The sequence below is a fragment of the Carcharhinus amblyrhynchos genome, chromosome 9 (genome assembly GCF_965287045.1).
Source record: "Carcharhinus amblyrhynchos chromosome 9, sCarAmb.v2.hapA, whole genome shotgun sequence".
NCBI lineage: Eukaryota > Metazoa > Chordata > Chondrichthyes > Carcharhiniformes > Carcharhinidae > Carcharhinus > Carcharhinus amblyrhynchos.
In genome coordinates this window covers 41,899,169-41,915,248 of record NC_137332.1, presented here as the reverse complement: position 1 = coordinate 41,915,248, position 16,080 = coordinate 41,899,169, and the positions used below count along the sequence as shown (strand labels likewise).

Genomic DNA, 16,080 nt, shown 5'->3' with positions numbered 1-16,080 from the left:
TCTGAGTGACAGGTAGTCGAATTCATGATTTTCCAATACAAAGTCAGACGGTCTTACCAGTTGACTTACGTTGTCAAGAACAGTCTGATTTAAACTATAAAATATTTCCAAGAGACGGCATTTTTCACACACCTTTTCAGTAATTTGTCTTTTCATTTTTGAATTAACTTGAGTCCTTTTAATTGATCTGCAGGTCATAGCTGACACAAATATCACTGCTATCGCAAGCCAGCTTGAAAATATGTCAACAGGTTCCAACTTGAACTCACCATCTGACAATCGGCCAGAAGATCCAGAGTAAGTATGAGGCTAATCAGCTCAGACCCTGTTAATATGTGCAACATTTTATGCTAAAAGATGGGAGTTATAAATGGCTTTGCATGCATGCAAAAATTTTGTCTTGTTCAAATTTTCCACAATGTTTCATTAAATTAATTTCTGTCAAGTGTACATAATTTGCCATTATGTAAGGAACAGAACACTCAAACTGTGCAGCACTTATAATTAAGTACATAAAATTATTTTAATTTCTTTCTTGTTACATAGTCTCCCACACGTGCACCTGAATGGAAAACGATTGATGACAACAGAATAGAGTTCAATTGACAAAACAAAGCAGCATCAGCTGAAGCAGCAAACTAGATTAATAAAATGGAAAGTAATGTACAGTGTAATAGACAAATTCTTACTGAGGCATTTGTAGCTCCCATCGCACAATATCTTGTCGTTGCTGTGTTTTTTTTTCATTTTTGCAATTCTCTACAATCATCTAGAATTTCATTTGTGTATCCCTTCAACTCCATAAAAAACAGCCTACATCACTCACAGTCAAATCACTGGACAAAGTGTATTAATGCAACCACCCAAATATCAGTCGAGACTTTTCTCAATGATTAAAAGGGAAAATTCTAATTATCAGTGTAAAAACACTAGAGTAAATTTGCATTTCTTTAGTACCCTCAAAGTACCTGAATGACATTCATTGCAATTAATTACTGTTAATTGCAATGAATTAACCCTCAGTGAGTCAAAATTATCATGTAATCAAATAATGCAGCTAATTTGTGTAGAAGTCCATATATACTGCAAGTGGAAAGAGAACATTCTGCATCTATATAGAGCCTTTCATAATGTCAAGACATTCCAAAGTGCATTAGATCCAATGAAGTATTTTTGAAGTCATACTTGTAATTTAGAAAAAGTGAAATTAATTGCCAAATTTTGGCGTATTGGTTGCAGTAAGAAAGTTGTCTAGTTCACCAGACCAACTTCTTAGTTTTTGAATAGTGCCATGGATCCATTACAATATCTGAACCCTCCCCCCCACAAGAACATACAGATGGGGCATTTAACATGTTATCCTCAAAGCATTGCATTGAAACATCAACTTATGTGTTAAGGTAAGCTTGAACCGAAAAGCTTCTGACCCAGAGGCAACAATGCCATCAACTTAGCCAAGTTGACATACAATCACAGAATTAAGAAATTGTCACAATTCCTAAGGCCATTCAGCCCATCTTTTCTGTGTCTGCATGCCACAAGAACAATGTACTTTGTGCCATTTCCTGCCTTCTCCATGTAGCCCCACACATTCTTCTTTTTCTAACAACAATCCAAGTCCCTCGTGAATGCCTTGATTGCCTCCACCATGTTCTGAAGCAGCTTATTTCGCCAAATTATATTAACTCCTGGCCACAGATATTATCTCAGAAAGAGTGTAAATTACAAATTTATAGTTATACCATTTTTTTAAATGAACCTATCTCCCAATTTCTGTCTCAGGCAGTGGAAACTTGAGACACTTGATGGTAATCTTCAATATAATACAAATTATTAGCTGCCCTATTAATGCACAAATTTTCAAATGGGCCTACCAATGAGTGAGCAACCAGCCTGCCTGATACAAGCCGAAGGCTCCTTAAATATGTTAAGTCAGAGTCCTATGCTAAATGTATAGCCCCAGTTAAAGTTTTCAGCTATAAATTGGTGAAGTAAGCATCACACAACCACTGGCCATTTATACTGGACACTGAGCAGCATGATTCGTAGACCTTAAAGGGAAGCTGAAAGCCGCTCACAAAATGGCACAGCAAACTTGTAATTTTTTTTTGCTGGGTCCAAGAGCAACAATTTGCAGTTGTTGTCAGCAGTTCTGTTTCTTAATAGATTGTGGAATATAGAAACGGGCAAGAGAAGCAGTGAGTGAATGGGAGCAGGAAATTATAATAGTGAAATCGCAAGCTCAATAATAAAAGAAGGAATGAAGATATACATGGCATAGAGAACAAAATAATTTAAAAAATAATAGCTTTTTACAAGACAAGTAAAGCACTTGTAATACAAGCAGCAATATCTCAGAGGTGAAGTTTAATTCAATTTATTCAATTCAAATAAATCGAATTAATCCCAACATTTTTTAAAAATAAGCAAAATGTTAGGATAAAAATAACCCCAAAAATTGTGATATTAAAATGTTAAATCAAAATAGGAAAGGCACAAAATGATGCACAAAAGGTTGGATTATCTAGGTTGTATTACAAATATTGTGCTTTACATGGAATTCTAGCCCCTTATTCACTAGTGGTATGTCTTTGAATACCACCACAAGTGATCGATCAGTGTATGTTCTGAGTTTCAAACTAAAAAACTGGATTTATATAAATTATCTGCTTACCATTAGTGAAGGATGTAATGTGTTACTTTTCAGATTTTGTTCCTGTTTTAAATTTATTAAAAGATGTAATTTCACATTCTGATGTATAATACTCCAACAATAACAATTGTTGAATGTACATTAACATTATGAATAAGCTGTACTTTCATCATCAGACATCCACAGTATATAAACATAACTTTAGAGAAAGGAGCAGATGGACTAGGGTTCAGCATTGTTGGAGGACACGGAAGCCCTCATGGAGATCTACCAATCTACGTTAAAACAGTGTTTCCCAAGGTAATTGTATAATTCATGATCAATTTTCTTGATGGTATTCAAACATTGCATCAAGAGGTAGAATAGTCACCTTTGTTGTTTAGATGCTTTATTTATAAAAAATACTAGAGGATCGTTTATATTCCAAATAAAACTAGCTTGATTTGAGAAAATCTCTTGACTGTGAGATATCTCATGTTATTTCTCCTTTTGTTCTCTTGAACAAAGGTAACTAACTTAGTCTGACATCTTTTGCAAGGACAAATTACAACTAGAAACTTGCTGAGGTTGTCCAAGCTTATTTCAAGGACTCTTAGTACCAAGAGAAAAAGTTGAGTTCTGACGATGGGTCAGCCTGACGTGAAACATAGAACACTATAGCACAAACAGGCCCTTCGGCCCACTCGTTGCACCGATCACTTCTATACCTACTAAGCCATAGACCTATCTATAACCCCCAATCCCATTAGATCCCATATACTCATCCAGAAGTCTTTTAAAAGACCCCAGCGAGTTCGCCTCCACCACCACCAATGGCAGCCGATTCCATTCACTCACCACCCTCTGAGTGAAAAACTTACCCCTAACATCTCCTCTGTACTTGCTTCCCTGCACCTTAAATCTGTGTCCTCTCGTAGCAACCATTTCAGCCCTGGGAAATAGCCTCTGAGAATCCACCCTATCTATTCCTCTCAACATCTTATAAACCTCTATCAGGTCACCTCTCAACCTTCGTCTCTCCAGGGAGAAGAGTCCCAGCTCCATCAACCTATCTCCATAAGGCATGCCTCCCAATCCAGGCAACATCCTTGTAAATCTCCTCTGCACCCTTTCAATAGCTTCCACGTCCTTCCTATAGTGAGGTGACCAGAACTGCGCACAGTACTCCAAGTGGGGTCTGACGTTAGCTCTATTCTCTCTCTGCAGATGCTGTCAGACCTGCTGAGATTTTCCAGCATTTTCTGTTTTTGTTTCAGATTCCAGCATCCGCAGTATTTTACTTTTACGTTAGAAAAGGTTTTGGTCTTAATTTAAGCACGACTCCTACCCAGTTCCTCAGACTGTGGAAGTACAATTGTTTTTAAGTAATTTATAATTTCAATGGCGGAGACAAATTTTTGTGTGCAGAAAAGATTCAACTTAACAGGAGTTCCAATTTTAGGTTGTATTTATTTGACAAATGCGAAGTCCCTAAGCCAAGCAGTTTCTTCTGGTCTTGCTATGTTGAGTGTAGATAGACATCTGCTGAAACTGTGAATTGGACATTTGCCTATGATGGTGCATAGTTTGCTCTCTCCCACAGGCACATGGGGGATTGATGCCCCATCTGTGGAGGCTGTCCAAGAAGGGGCTGTGACCAGTCCTGAACCTGTTAAGGGTGGACCACTCTTTGCTTGGAAAGTTGAAACCGGGCAGCTGTTGTGTTGGGTTAGAGACCAGGTATTCTATGAGGATGTGTCTAGGGCGGTGGATAGAGGAGAGCCGGTGGATGTGGTGTTTCTTGATTTTCAGAAGGCGTTTGATAAGGTGCCGCACAAGAGGTTATTACAGAAGGGTTGGGGGTAGGGTGTTAGCGTGGATAGGGGGTTGGCTGTCAAATAGGAGGCAGAGAGTGGGGGTCAATGGGTGCTATTCAGATTGGCGGTTGGTGACTAATGGAGTGCCCCAGGGGTCGGTGCTGGGGCCTCAGCTATTTACCATTTATATAGATGATCTGGAGGAGGGAACCAAGTGTATGGTGTCGAAATTTGCTGATGACACCAAGATTGGTGGAACGGCAAATTGTGCAGAAGGTGTGGAAAGTCAGCAGAAGGATCTAGATCGGCTGGGCGAATGGGCCAGGAACTGGCAAATGGAATTTAATGTTGGCAAGTGCGAAGTTGTCCACTTTGGTAGGAATAATGGTAGGAAGGACTATTACTTACATGGCAAAAAACTGCAGCATGCGACGGTGCAGAGGGACCTCGGGGTCCTTGTGCATGAGTCGCAAAAACCCAGCCTGCAGGTGCAGCAGGTGATCAGGAAGGCGAATGGGATGCTGGCCTTCATAGCGAGGGGGATTGAATATAAAAGTAGGGAGGTCTTGCTGCAACTGTACAGGGCACTGGTGAGGCCGCAGCTGGAGTACTGTGTGCAGTTTTGGTCGCCGCACTTACGCAAGGATATTTTGGCCTTGGAGGGAGTGCAGAGGAGGTTTACTAGGCTGATACCGGAGTTGAGGGGGTTGAACTATGAGGAGAGGCTGAATAAACTAGGCTTGTACTCGTTAGAGTTTAGAAGAATGAGACATTGTGGTCAGTGCAGACTCAATGGGCCGGATGGCCTCCTGCACTGTAGGGCTTCTATTTAAAAAAAACTTGTAGCCAATCATTGGGGTATTGAGCTCTTTAATAATTTTAGATGAAAAGAGCATTTTAAAGTGCATCAATAGTACATATGCTGCTGAAAATCTAGTATCACCACCATGTAGCTATAGTGACCAAAGCTACAAATCATATAAAAATAGGAACCATTAAATAAATAGCTCACGTTAAAATGTAATAAATGAAAGAGTTGCATTCATATAGCACCTTTCACAACCACAGCATGTCCCAAAATCCTTCACAGCCAATTAAATACTTCTAAAGTGTAGTCACTGCTGTAATGCAGGAAATGTAGCAGCAATTTGCCTCAAAGTTCCTGAAAGCAGCAATATGTTGATCATGTCATTTTATGTGATGTTCTTTGAGAGCTAAATATTGGTCAGGGCAAGGGACATAAATCCCCTGCTTTCCTTTGAATTGTAGCATGTGATGGGATGTTTTACAACTGATAAGTGGGCAGATTGACCTTGGTTCAACATTGCATCCAGAATGGCCTGTTTTTGTGGAGTAGTCCTATGACTTTTCTTACCACTCTCTTACCCTTGGTTTCTCTCTTTTGTCTCTCCCTTCGTACAGCTCTCTCTTCAGCTGTCTTTGTGTGTTCTTTAATTCCTGTATTTTTCACTCCAGTGTGTTTTGTGTTTGTCTCTGCCTGTTTGTTTATGTGTGTCTCTCCCTCTGTCTATTAGGTCTATGTGTGTGTCTCTCTTGACCTCTCTCTGTTACTCTTGGATAGGGTTCTTTTGTGCTTGTTTGTGTCTCTCTCTTTCACTTTTCTAACTGCCTGGTGTGGAATGCTAATCACTGCTAATTTATTTGTTATTCATTGACCCTAGAGTAGATAACTTTACCTTGATATTTTTTCTTCTTTAGGGCTTAATTCCAGCCTTCTCAACCTGCTAATGTGTATCCACAGAATTGCCACCTCCCTGCATTCATTTAACTTTTCCAACGTGTTCAGGCACTGCCACAGAACCCCTTCAAACACATCCACAACACTCTGAACCTGGAGAGACAAAATCTGTGATTGGAGGAGCAGCAGCAGCAATTCCTCCAGTCACAGCTCTGCAATCAGTCAGTCAGTTCCCACTCTCAGCACTGTCAGAAACTGGCAGAGATGGAATTGCTGCTTCCAACTTTTGGGCAGCCTTATGAGTTTTCAGACAGTTTTTAGCTCCTTTTTTTTAAAGCCACCAGTTTTTTGCCACCTCTGCAAATTTTGCCACCCTAGGCAATGACCTTGTTTACCCACACTGGTTGTACTGAGCAGAAATCAGAAGTTTTTTTTAAGTTCAGAAATTGTAAGCACAACTTTAGCGCCTTAACTGCTCCCCTGACAAAATCAGCTAGTAAAAAGTCTGACAACACCAGGTTTTAGTCCAACCTATTTATTTGATAATAGGTTGGACTAAAACCTGGTGTTGTCAGACTTTTTACTGTGTTTACGCCAGTCCAACGCCGGCATACCCACATCAAAATCAGCTAGCACACGGATTGTACCAAGAACGTTGTCTGGTTTACACATTTTGATACCATCTGGCCACAAAATCACCAGGATGGAGGAGCTAATTCTTTTAAAATAAAAATCATTTTGGTTATGTTGCATCATGTAATCTTTGTTAAAGATTCATAGCAATGGTTGCCAATTCATACCAGATAACCAGAGACAAACTCAAAGTAAATGGGTAATATTGATTTCAGAATATTAGAGTCATGGAGCAATACAACATGGAAGCAGGCCCTTCAACCCATGCCGATCTTAGTGCCCTCCCAGCTAGTCCCAGTTGCCCGGGTTTGGCCCAAATGTTCTGAGGTCTCTATCTGCTTCCGGAAGTCGACAATCATCCTGGTACCAAAGAAAGGCAGCATGCCTTAATGACTATCATCCGTTGGCTCTGACATCCATCATTGGCTACAAAAGGTTACTTATGGAATGAGTCAATTCCGGCCTCCCAGATTAAGAACATAAGAACATAAGAAATAGGAGCAGGAGTAGGCCATCTAGCCCTTCGAGCCTGCCCCGCCATTCAATAAGATCATGGCTGATCTGTTTGCCTGGATCCACTACAGTTTGCCGACCACTGCAACAGGTCCACAGCAAACAACATCTCCCTGACCCTGCAGTCAACCCTGGAACACTTAGATAATGAAGACACCTATGTCAGACTCCTATTTATTGACTACAGCTCAGCCTGCAACACCATTATTCCTGCAAAACTCATCTCCAGACTCCCTGCCCTCGTGCTCAGCTCCTCCCTCTGTGACTGGATCTTGAACTTCTTAACCCATAGGCCGCAACAGAAAGTATAAGCAACAACATCTCCTCCATGATCATCCTCAACACTGTTGCCCACAAGGCTGTGTCCTCAACCCCTTACTATACTCATTATATATCTATGACGGTGTGGACAAATTCTGCTCCAACTTGATTTTCAAGTTTGCTGATAACATAAGAACATAAGAAATAGGAACAGGAGTAGGCCATCTAGCCCTTCGAGCCTGCCCTGCCATTCAATAAGATCATGGCTGATCTGTCGTGGCTCAGTTCCACATTCCTGCCCTCTCCCCATAACCCCTAATCCCCTCTCTTATCAAAAACCCATCAACCCGCGTCTTAAAAATATTTAGCGAGGCAGCCTCCACCACTTCAACGGGCAGAGAATTCCAGAGATTCACCACCCTTTGAGTGAAGAAGTTCCTCCTCAACTCCGTTCTAATCCGCCCCCCCCCTTTATCTTGAGGCTGTGCCCCCTAGTTCTACTATCCTTTCTGAGCGGGAAGAGTCTCTCCACCTCTATCCTATCCATCCCATTCATCATCTTATACGTCTCAATGAGATCTCCCCTCATTCTTCTAAACTCTAACGAGTATAAGCCTAGTTTATTCAGCCTCTCCTCATAGCTCAACCCCCTCAACTCCAGCATCAGCCTAGTAAACCTCCTCTGCACTCCCTCCAAGGCCAAAATATCCTTGCATAAGTACGGCGCCCAAAACTGCACACAGTACTCCAGCTGCGGCCTCACCAATGCCCTATACAGCCGCAGCAAGACCTCCCTACTTTTATATTCAATCCCCCTCGCTATGAAGGCCAGCATCCCATTAGCCTTCCTGACCACCTGCTGCACCTGCAAGCTGGGTTTTTGCGACTCGTGCACAAGGACCCCGAGGTCCCTCTGCACTGTCGCCTGCTGCAGTTTTTCGCCCCGTAAGTAATAATCCTTCCTACCATTATTCCTACCAAAGTGGACCACCTCACACTTGCCAACATTAAATTCCATTTGCCATTTCCTGGCCCATTCGCCCAGCCTATCTAGATCCTTCTGTAGACTCTCCACACCCTCTGCACAATTTGCTGTTCCACCAATCTTGGTGTCATCAGCAAATTTCGACGCCATACACTCGGTTCCCTCCTCCAGATCATCTATATAAATGGTAAATAGCTGAGGCCCCAGCACCGACCCCTGGGGCACTCCACTCGTCACCATCCACCAATCCGAATAGCACCCATTGACCCGCACTTTCCCAATGATGAGGCAGTGTACAGAAAAGAGATAGAAAATCTGGTGAACTGGTACGATGACAATTATCTCTCCCTCAACATCATCAAAATGAAGGAGATAGTCATCAACTTGAGGAAGCGTAGTGAAGGACATACCCCTATCTACACTACTGGGGATGAAGTTGAAATGGTTGAGAGCTTCAGGTTTTTAGGTGTCCTGATCACCAAGAACTTGTCCTGGTCCCTCCATGCCAATACTATAATTAAGAAAGCCCACCAATGTCTCTACTTTCTCAAAAGACTAAGCAAATTTGGCATGTCAGCTACAACTCTCACCAACTTTTGCAGATGCACCATAAAAAGCATTATTTCTGGTTGTAGCACAGCTTGGTGTGGCTCCTGCTCCAACCAAGACCGCAATAAACTACAAAGGTTCGTGAACGAAGCCCAGTCCATCACTCACACCGACCTTCCAACCATTGACATTTTCTACACTTCCTGCTGCCTTGGAAAAGCAGCCAGTATAATCAAGGATTCCATGCACCCCTGGCATACTCCCTTCCTCCTCCTTCTGTCGGGAAAATGATACAAAAGTATGAGGGCATATATCAACCGACTCAAGAACAGATTCTTCTCTGCTGCCATCAGACCTTTGAATGGACTTACCTCGCATTAAGTTGATCTTTCTCTACACCCTAGTTTTGACTGTAACACCACATTCTGCACTCTCTCATTTTCTTCCCTACATATGGTATGCTTTGCCTGTATAGTGCGTAAGAAACAATACCTTTCACTGTATACCAATACATGTGACAATAATAAATCAAATCAAATTTCTCTATCCTTTCCCACGTACTTATCCAAATGCTTTTTAACTGTTGCTATTGAACTTGCCTCAACCACTTCCTCTGGCAGTTTGTTCCATATGTGCACAACCGTCTGTGTGAAGAAGTTGCCCCTCAGGTCCCTTTTAAAACTTGCCCCTCTCACCTTAAACCTATGCCACTAGTTTCCAACTCCCCTACTCTGGAAGAAAGGCTGTCTGCATCCATCCTATCTATGCCGCTCATGATTTTATACATCTCAATGAGGTCTCCCCTCATTCTCCTAAGTTGAAGTATATTTTAGCAGACCTCTGAAAGAATAGAAACACGCTGGTACAGAGATACAAATCAAAATGTGCAAAAAAAATTATTCTAAACTGTCAGGAATTTGGATCCAAGTGAATTTGTATTTTCTTGTCCTTTTGCAGGGAGCAGCGACAGATGACAGCCGATTAAAACGAGGAGATCAAATTTTAGCTGTAAATGGAGAAAGTTTGGAAGGTGTCACTCATGAACAGGCTGTTGCTATTCTAAAACGGCAAAAAGGAACTGTAACATTAACAGTGCTGTCATGAATATAACAATGTGGCCATGATTAATAATGGTATCTCATTTAAATTCTGCCAGGAAATGATGTCACATTGCCAAACGCAGGAATGTCATTCAACTGAGATTGGTTTTAGACCCAATTCTTTTTTCTTTTAACTCATTATATTAATAACCAATATTGGTATGTTAAAAGAGAGGGAACCAAATTACTCTGCGTCAATCACTGTGCATTGATTTGTGAGAATCTTCCTATTGACCTTATCCAGCTGCAGCTTCTTGACAAATTTCACTAAGTGCTCTCATATTTAAGCATACCATGTAACTATAGTTAATTTTCTGGATCTGTAGTGCCTAAGACTGACTTTGGATACATGGGGTAGATTTTAGTCTTCATCACATGGGCAGTAATCTGACTGAACTGATCAACCATCAAACAGTTTTTCAAATCCATCTGAGTATCATTCCAATGATTTTATTCTGCTTTTTTTGATAATTTGTCTGTTAAACCATTTACTTCATGTTCTCCTTCTGTTCACAGCTTGAATTTGAGTTTTTTTAACTTTTAAAAAATTCTTTATAAGTGAAGATTTGCATATATTTACAATGATTGTCTAATTTGCACTATATAAGTATGAAAACTTCCTTAGTCACACTGAGCAACAAAAAATTGTGGGCCCTCTGTGTAACACTTGGAAATGCTTAGAGAAAATATCTTGTATGTCAAGCATTAGTTTTTCAAGTGTACGCTCAACTTTTTGACTTCTGTCCATGTTTCACAAGAAAATTACTCTCTTCCATAGGTATTGGAGGTTGGTAGTATGAAACAAATAGATCACTCGGAAAGTGGGCCTGAAACTACTTATTTTTGTCTGTAAACTTCAGGCAGAAAAGCTTAAAATGAACTCCTGTGGCCTGATTTTAACCCAAGCGGCTGATGGTGTGTGTGGGCCTGAGTGAGAAGCAAACAGTCCACCCCTGCCTGAGAGCGAGGGTCCAGGAGTTAGGTCTTCCATGCCTCACTAGCAGTTCTCCAACACTGACCCCCACCAAAGCCATTGAGAATTCCATTGCCGTCATAAGGTGGGAGTCAAATTTTGTGATGAAAGGCCTGACACTGGCAAAGGTGAATTTTCTGCAATGGAGGAGCTCAGGGAGGGAGAGACCCAAGTTATCTTTTAAAAATAAAAAAAAACCTTACCAAGACCATCTGAATCCTGGCCAGTATGCATGAGATGATGTAATCAAACCTTCAATTATAATAGCATGCATGTCAGGATGACATGTCAGAGCATTCCTTCATGTTCCTTTGGGTCTGAATTTAAGAACTTTACGATGAAATGATTGAAATTAGGAGCTCACTATGCAGAAATGATAGGTTCAGATACATACCAATTATGACGTGCTCCAGCACTTCAAGCAAGAGGTTAGGATAAGATGTTATAACACTTACTCAAACTGCAACAGCATACACCTAGTGCCATATTTTGCCATGTATATGTAAGTCACTCTTTTACGCTTCAAAGTGATGATTTAAAAAATAAAGTGACATTAGCTTCATTACTACCAATCATTCCATTCAGCTACATGCCTTAGTGTTGCTGCGTGTAGAGTGCTTTCTTTCAAATTTAATACAGCAGAATTAAGCTAAATTTTCTGTGTGTTTAAATGGTTCTTTGTGGTGGTGAACAGCAGCCTCTTGTTCAATTCTACTTTACATCTCCAGTTTTTGCCTGAATATATTTTGCATATTTGCTCAAATGTTTAATTCTGGAACATTGAGGAAAATAGATGAAAATCTAAGAGAGGGATATATATTGCAAAACTACTATGCCAGAAGACTTTAGTTAATTCAGTATTGTTTCTGGTGAGCTATACAATTGTGTTTTATTTCGTATCAATGCAAATTATATGAATTACTTTGCTGAGGAAATCATAAGAAATTTGTATGACTGTGGATTAAAAATACTTGAATAAATTAAAATGGAATTTGTTCAATTCAGAATGTTTTAATATTGTATGTGTTTTCTAGTTTTATTATGTCATCCTCACTCCAAGTTTGTCTCCTCACCTGAAATTGCTGACTCTTACTAGACTATAATTCCATGGCTGTCAGCAAGCAGGTCCTTGAATTGTTATTTTTTGCTCTTGAGGCAAATATGACCAGGTTCACTGTGCTGCTATTTTGAAATTCTCATTTTTGTTTCCAATCCCTCCATGGCCTCACCCAGCCCTATTTTTGTAATCTCCTCCAACCCTCTGAGATCTCTGTGTCCTTCCAATTCTGGTTCTTTGGATAACCATGATTTAAATCGCTCCACTATTGGCAGCCATGTCGAGCCTGTAAAGTCTGGAATTCATTTTCTAAACTTCCCTGCTTCACTACTTCTCTTTCCTCATTTAAAACAGTCCTTAAGACCTGCCTTTTTATTTCCTAAAATCTCTTTGTGGCTTGGCATCAAGCTCTGGTTGGTAATGTTCATGTGGGATGGGCTTACTACATTAAAGGCGGTTTATAAGTGCTAGTTGTTGTTATTCAATGATGTTGTATCATGGCTTGGCCCAAACCTGTGCTCACATTTGTGTACTTCCTATTTGGAGTTAATGGATGATTAACTGAGAAATTTGATTGAGTCAATTTCCTTTCCAGTGTAGCACCGCCACTGACACCCTGGATAATTCCTCTATCCTTTCCCCATAGCCCTGCAAATCTTTCAGCTTCAGGTCCTTATCCAATTTCCTCTTGAATGCCACAAATTTATCACACTGCACCATACTCTCAGGCAGTGCACTTCAATCTCCTAGTAACCCAGTGTCTGGAAAAAAACTTTTCTTCATGTTGCCCCTAGTCTTTTCACCATTCCCTTGAGTCAGTGTCATCTGGTTCTTGCCGCTGCCACCAGTGGGGACACTTTTCTCTCCATCTGCACACTTCTCCTTTTCAATGGGAGTTAAATAATCATTGAAAAGGAGAAAACATGCAGGATCATTGAGGGAGAGTGGGGCCAACTAGTTTGCTGTAAGAAAGAACCAGCACAGACTTGATGAACCAATTAGCCTGCTACTGCGCTGAATTATTCTGTGATTCTCTTTCTGGTTTTCCTTTGGTAACTATTCATGACACTTGTAAGTTTTTCTTTAACTTACTAAATGTTTTTAAGATGAGCTTTAGTTTTGCTAAGCCTCACCCAGTTAAGTAAATAAGAGCTCCATGGCAAATCTGATAACATACACTGACATTGTAATGCTATTTACAAAACCTTGCAATAATACAGAAGATAATGATCCTAAAGTAGTACAGTACAAGACATGAAGAACAGTAATGTTCACTTGGCTTTCATGATGTGAAGATCAGTGTTGGACTGGGGTAAGCACAGTAAGAACACCAGGTTAAAATCCAACAGGTTTATTTGGTAGCGCAAGCCACAAGCTTTCAGAATGCTACTCCTTCATCAGGTGAGTGGGAGTTCTGTTCACAAACAGGGCATATAAAGACACAAACTCAGTTTACAAAATAATGGTTGGAATCCGAGTCTTTACAGGTAATCAAGTCTTAAAGGTACAGACAATGTGAGTGGAGAGAAGGTTAAACACAGGTTAAAGAGATGTGTATTGTCTCCTGACAGGAAAGTTAGTGAGATTTTGCAAGTCCAGGCAAGTCGGGGTTACAGATAGTGTGACATGAACCAAGATCCCAGTTGAGGCTGTCCCCATATGTGCGGAACTTGGCTATCAGTTTCTGCTCAGCGATTCAGCATTGTCATGAAAGCCTCCTAGGAAAATGCTTACTCGAAGTTCAGAGGCTGAATTCCCTGTAACTGCTGAAGTGTTCCCCAACAGAAAGAGAACACTCCTGCCTGGTGATTGTCAAGCAGTGTTCATTCATCCATTGTCATAGCGTCTGCAGGGTCTCCCCAATGTACCATACCTCCAGCCATCCTTTCCTGCAGCTTATCAGGTAGACAACGTTGGCCGAGTTGCAAGAGTATGTACTGTGTACCTGGTGGCTGGTGTTTTCATGTGAGATGATGGCATCCATGTTGATGATCCGGCACATCTTGCAGAGGTTGCTGTGGCAGGGTTGTGTGGTGTCGTGGTCATGGTTCTCCTGAAGGCTGGGTAGTTTGCTGCAGTCAATGGTCTGAGGTAGTGCAGTTGTATGAAGGCAAAATATGGGGATGGGGGGATGGCCTTTGTGAGATGTTCGTCTTCGTTGATGACATGTTGAAGGCTCCGGAGAAGATGTAGCTTCTCTGCTCCAGAGAAGCACTGGACAACGAAGAGTACTCTGTCCATCGTGTCCTGTGTTTGTCTTCTGAGGAGGTTGGTGTGGTTTTTTGCTGGACTCATGGTGAACAATCACTGACACAACGACATGATGACATCAATAAGTTCCATCCCATCATTAAACTCACCATAGACTACTTTCCAGAATCAGTTGCATTCTTTGGACACGCATCTCCATCAAAGATGGTCACCTCAGCACTTCACTGTACCCCAAGCCCACTGATAACCTCACGATGCTCCACTTATCCTAAATATGTTAAAGAAGCCATCCCCTAAGGACAAGCCCTCCATATACACAGGATCTGCTCAGATGAGGAGGATCGCAACAGACACCTCCAGACACTGAAAGATGCCCTCATAAGAACAGGATGTGGCACTCGTTAATCGACAGTCGCAATGCGCCACAGTGAAAAACTGCACCGATCTCCTCAGAAGACAAACACAGGACATGGCGGACAGAATACTCTTCGTCATCCAGTACTTTCCAGAGCAGAGAAGCTATGACATCTTCAGAGCTCCAACATGCCATTGATGAAGACGAACGTCTCTCCAAGGCCATCCCCACACCTCGTCTTGCCTTCAAACACTGCATAACCTCAAACAGACCATTGTCCGCAGCAAACTACCTAGCTTTCAGGAGGACTGTGATCACAACAGCACACAATGCTGCCACAACAACCTCTGCAAGATGTGCCGGATTATCAACATGAATGCCATCATCTCACGTGAGAACACTATCCACCGGGTACTCGGTACTTACTCTTGCAACTTGGCCAATGTTGGCTACCTGATAATGCTGCAGGAAAGTATGTCCCAAGGCATGGTACACTGGGGAGACCATGCAGGTATTACGACAACAGATGACTGAACACTGCTCGACAATCACCAGGCAGCAATGTTCTCTTCCTGTTGGGGAACACTTCAGCAGTCACGGGCATTCAGCCTCTGATCTTTGGATAAGCATTCTCCAAGGCGGCCTTCACAACGCACGACAACACACAATCACTGAGCAGAAATTGATAGCCAAGTTCCGCACACACAAGGACAGCCTCAACCAGGATTTTGGGTTCATGTCACACTATCTGTAACTCCCACGACTTGCCTGGGCTTGCAAATTCTCACTAACTAAGCTGACTGGAGACAATACACGTCTCTTTAACCTGTGTTAACCCCCCCCTCCACTCATATTGTCTACACCTTTAAGACTTGATTACCTGTAAAGATTCGCATTCCAATCATTATTTTGTAAATTGAGTTTGTGTCTTTATATGCCTTGTTTGTGAACATAACTCCCACTCACCTGATGAAGGAGTACTGCTCTGAAAGCTTATGGCTTGTGTTACCAAATCAACCTGTTGGACTTTAACCTGGTGTTGTGAGACTTCTTACTGCACTTGGCTTTACCAGAAATAATAAAAGCAGTGTTTCTGTCAGTGGATATCTCTATCTAACAAAGACTGAATAATGGGTGTTTGGTCAATTAAAAACAAAAACTTGTCAGATCATGATGACACAGTGCATTAAAAAGTTTTTCTGACATTCTACCCTATCACCAAAGGTTAAGGAGGGTCATATATGATGAAGAGAAACACAATGAAGTTCTTGTTATTAGAACAGGGTTCTTTTTAT

At 41.4% G+C, this 16,080-nt stretch overlaps 1 protein-coding gene across 5 annotated transcripts in view; it reads left to right on the top strand.

The window, feature by feature from the left end:
* The window catches only part of patj (PATJ crumbs cell polarity complex component), a 359,514-nt gene extending 347,337 nt beyond the window's left edge, over positions 1-12,177 (top strand). For all 5 annotated transcript variants that reach the window (XM_080195514.1, XM_080195515.1, XM_080195511.1 and 2 more), the window contains 3 exons: positions 194-297; positions 2,830-2,953; positions 10,047-12,177. In XM_080195514.1, coding sequence (XP_080051640.1) covers positions 194-297; positions 2,830-2,953; positions 10,047-10,193 — 375 coding nt within the window. In that variant the 3' untranslated portion in view covers positions 10,194-12,177. The remainder of the gene's footprint in view (positions 1-193; positions 298-2,829; positions 2,954-10,046) is intronic.
* Positions 12,178-16,080: the final 3,903 nt, after the last annotated feature.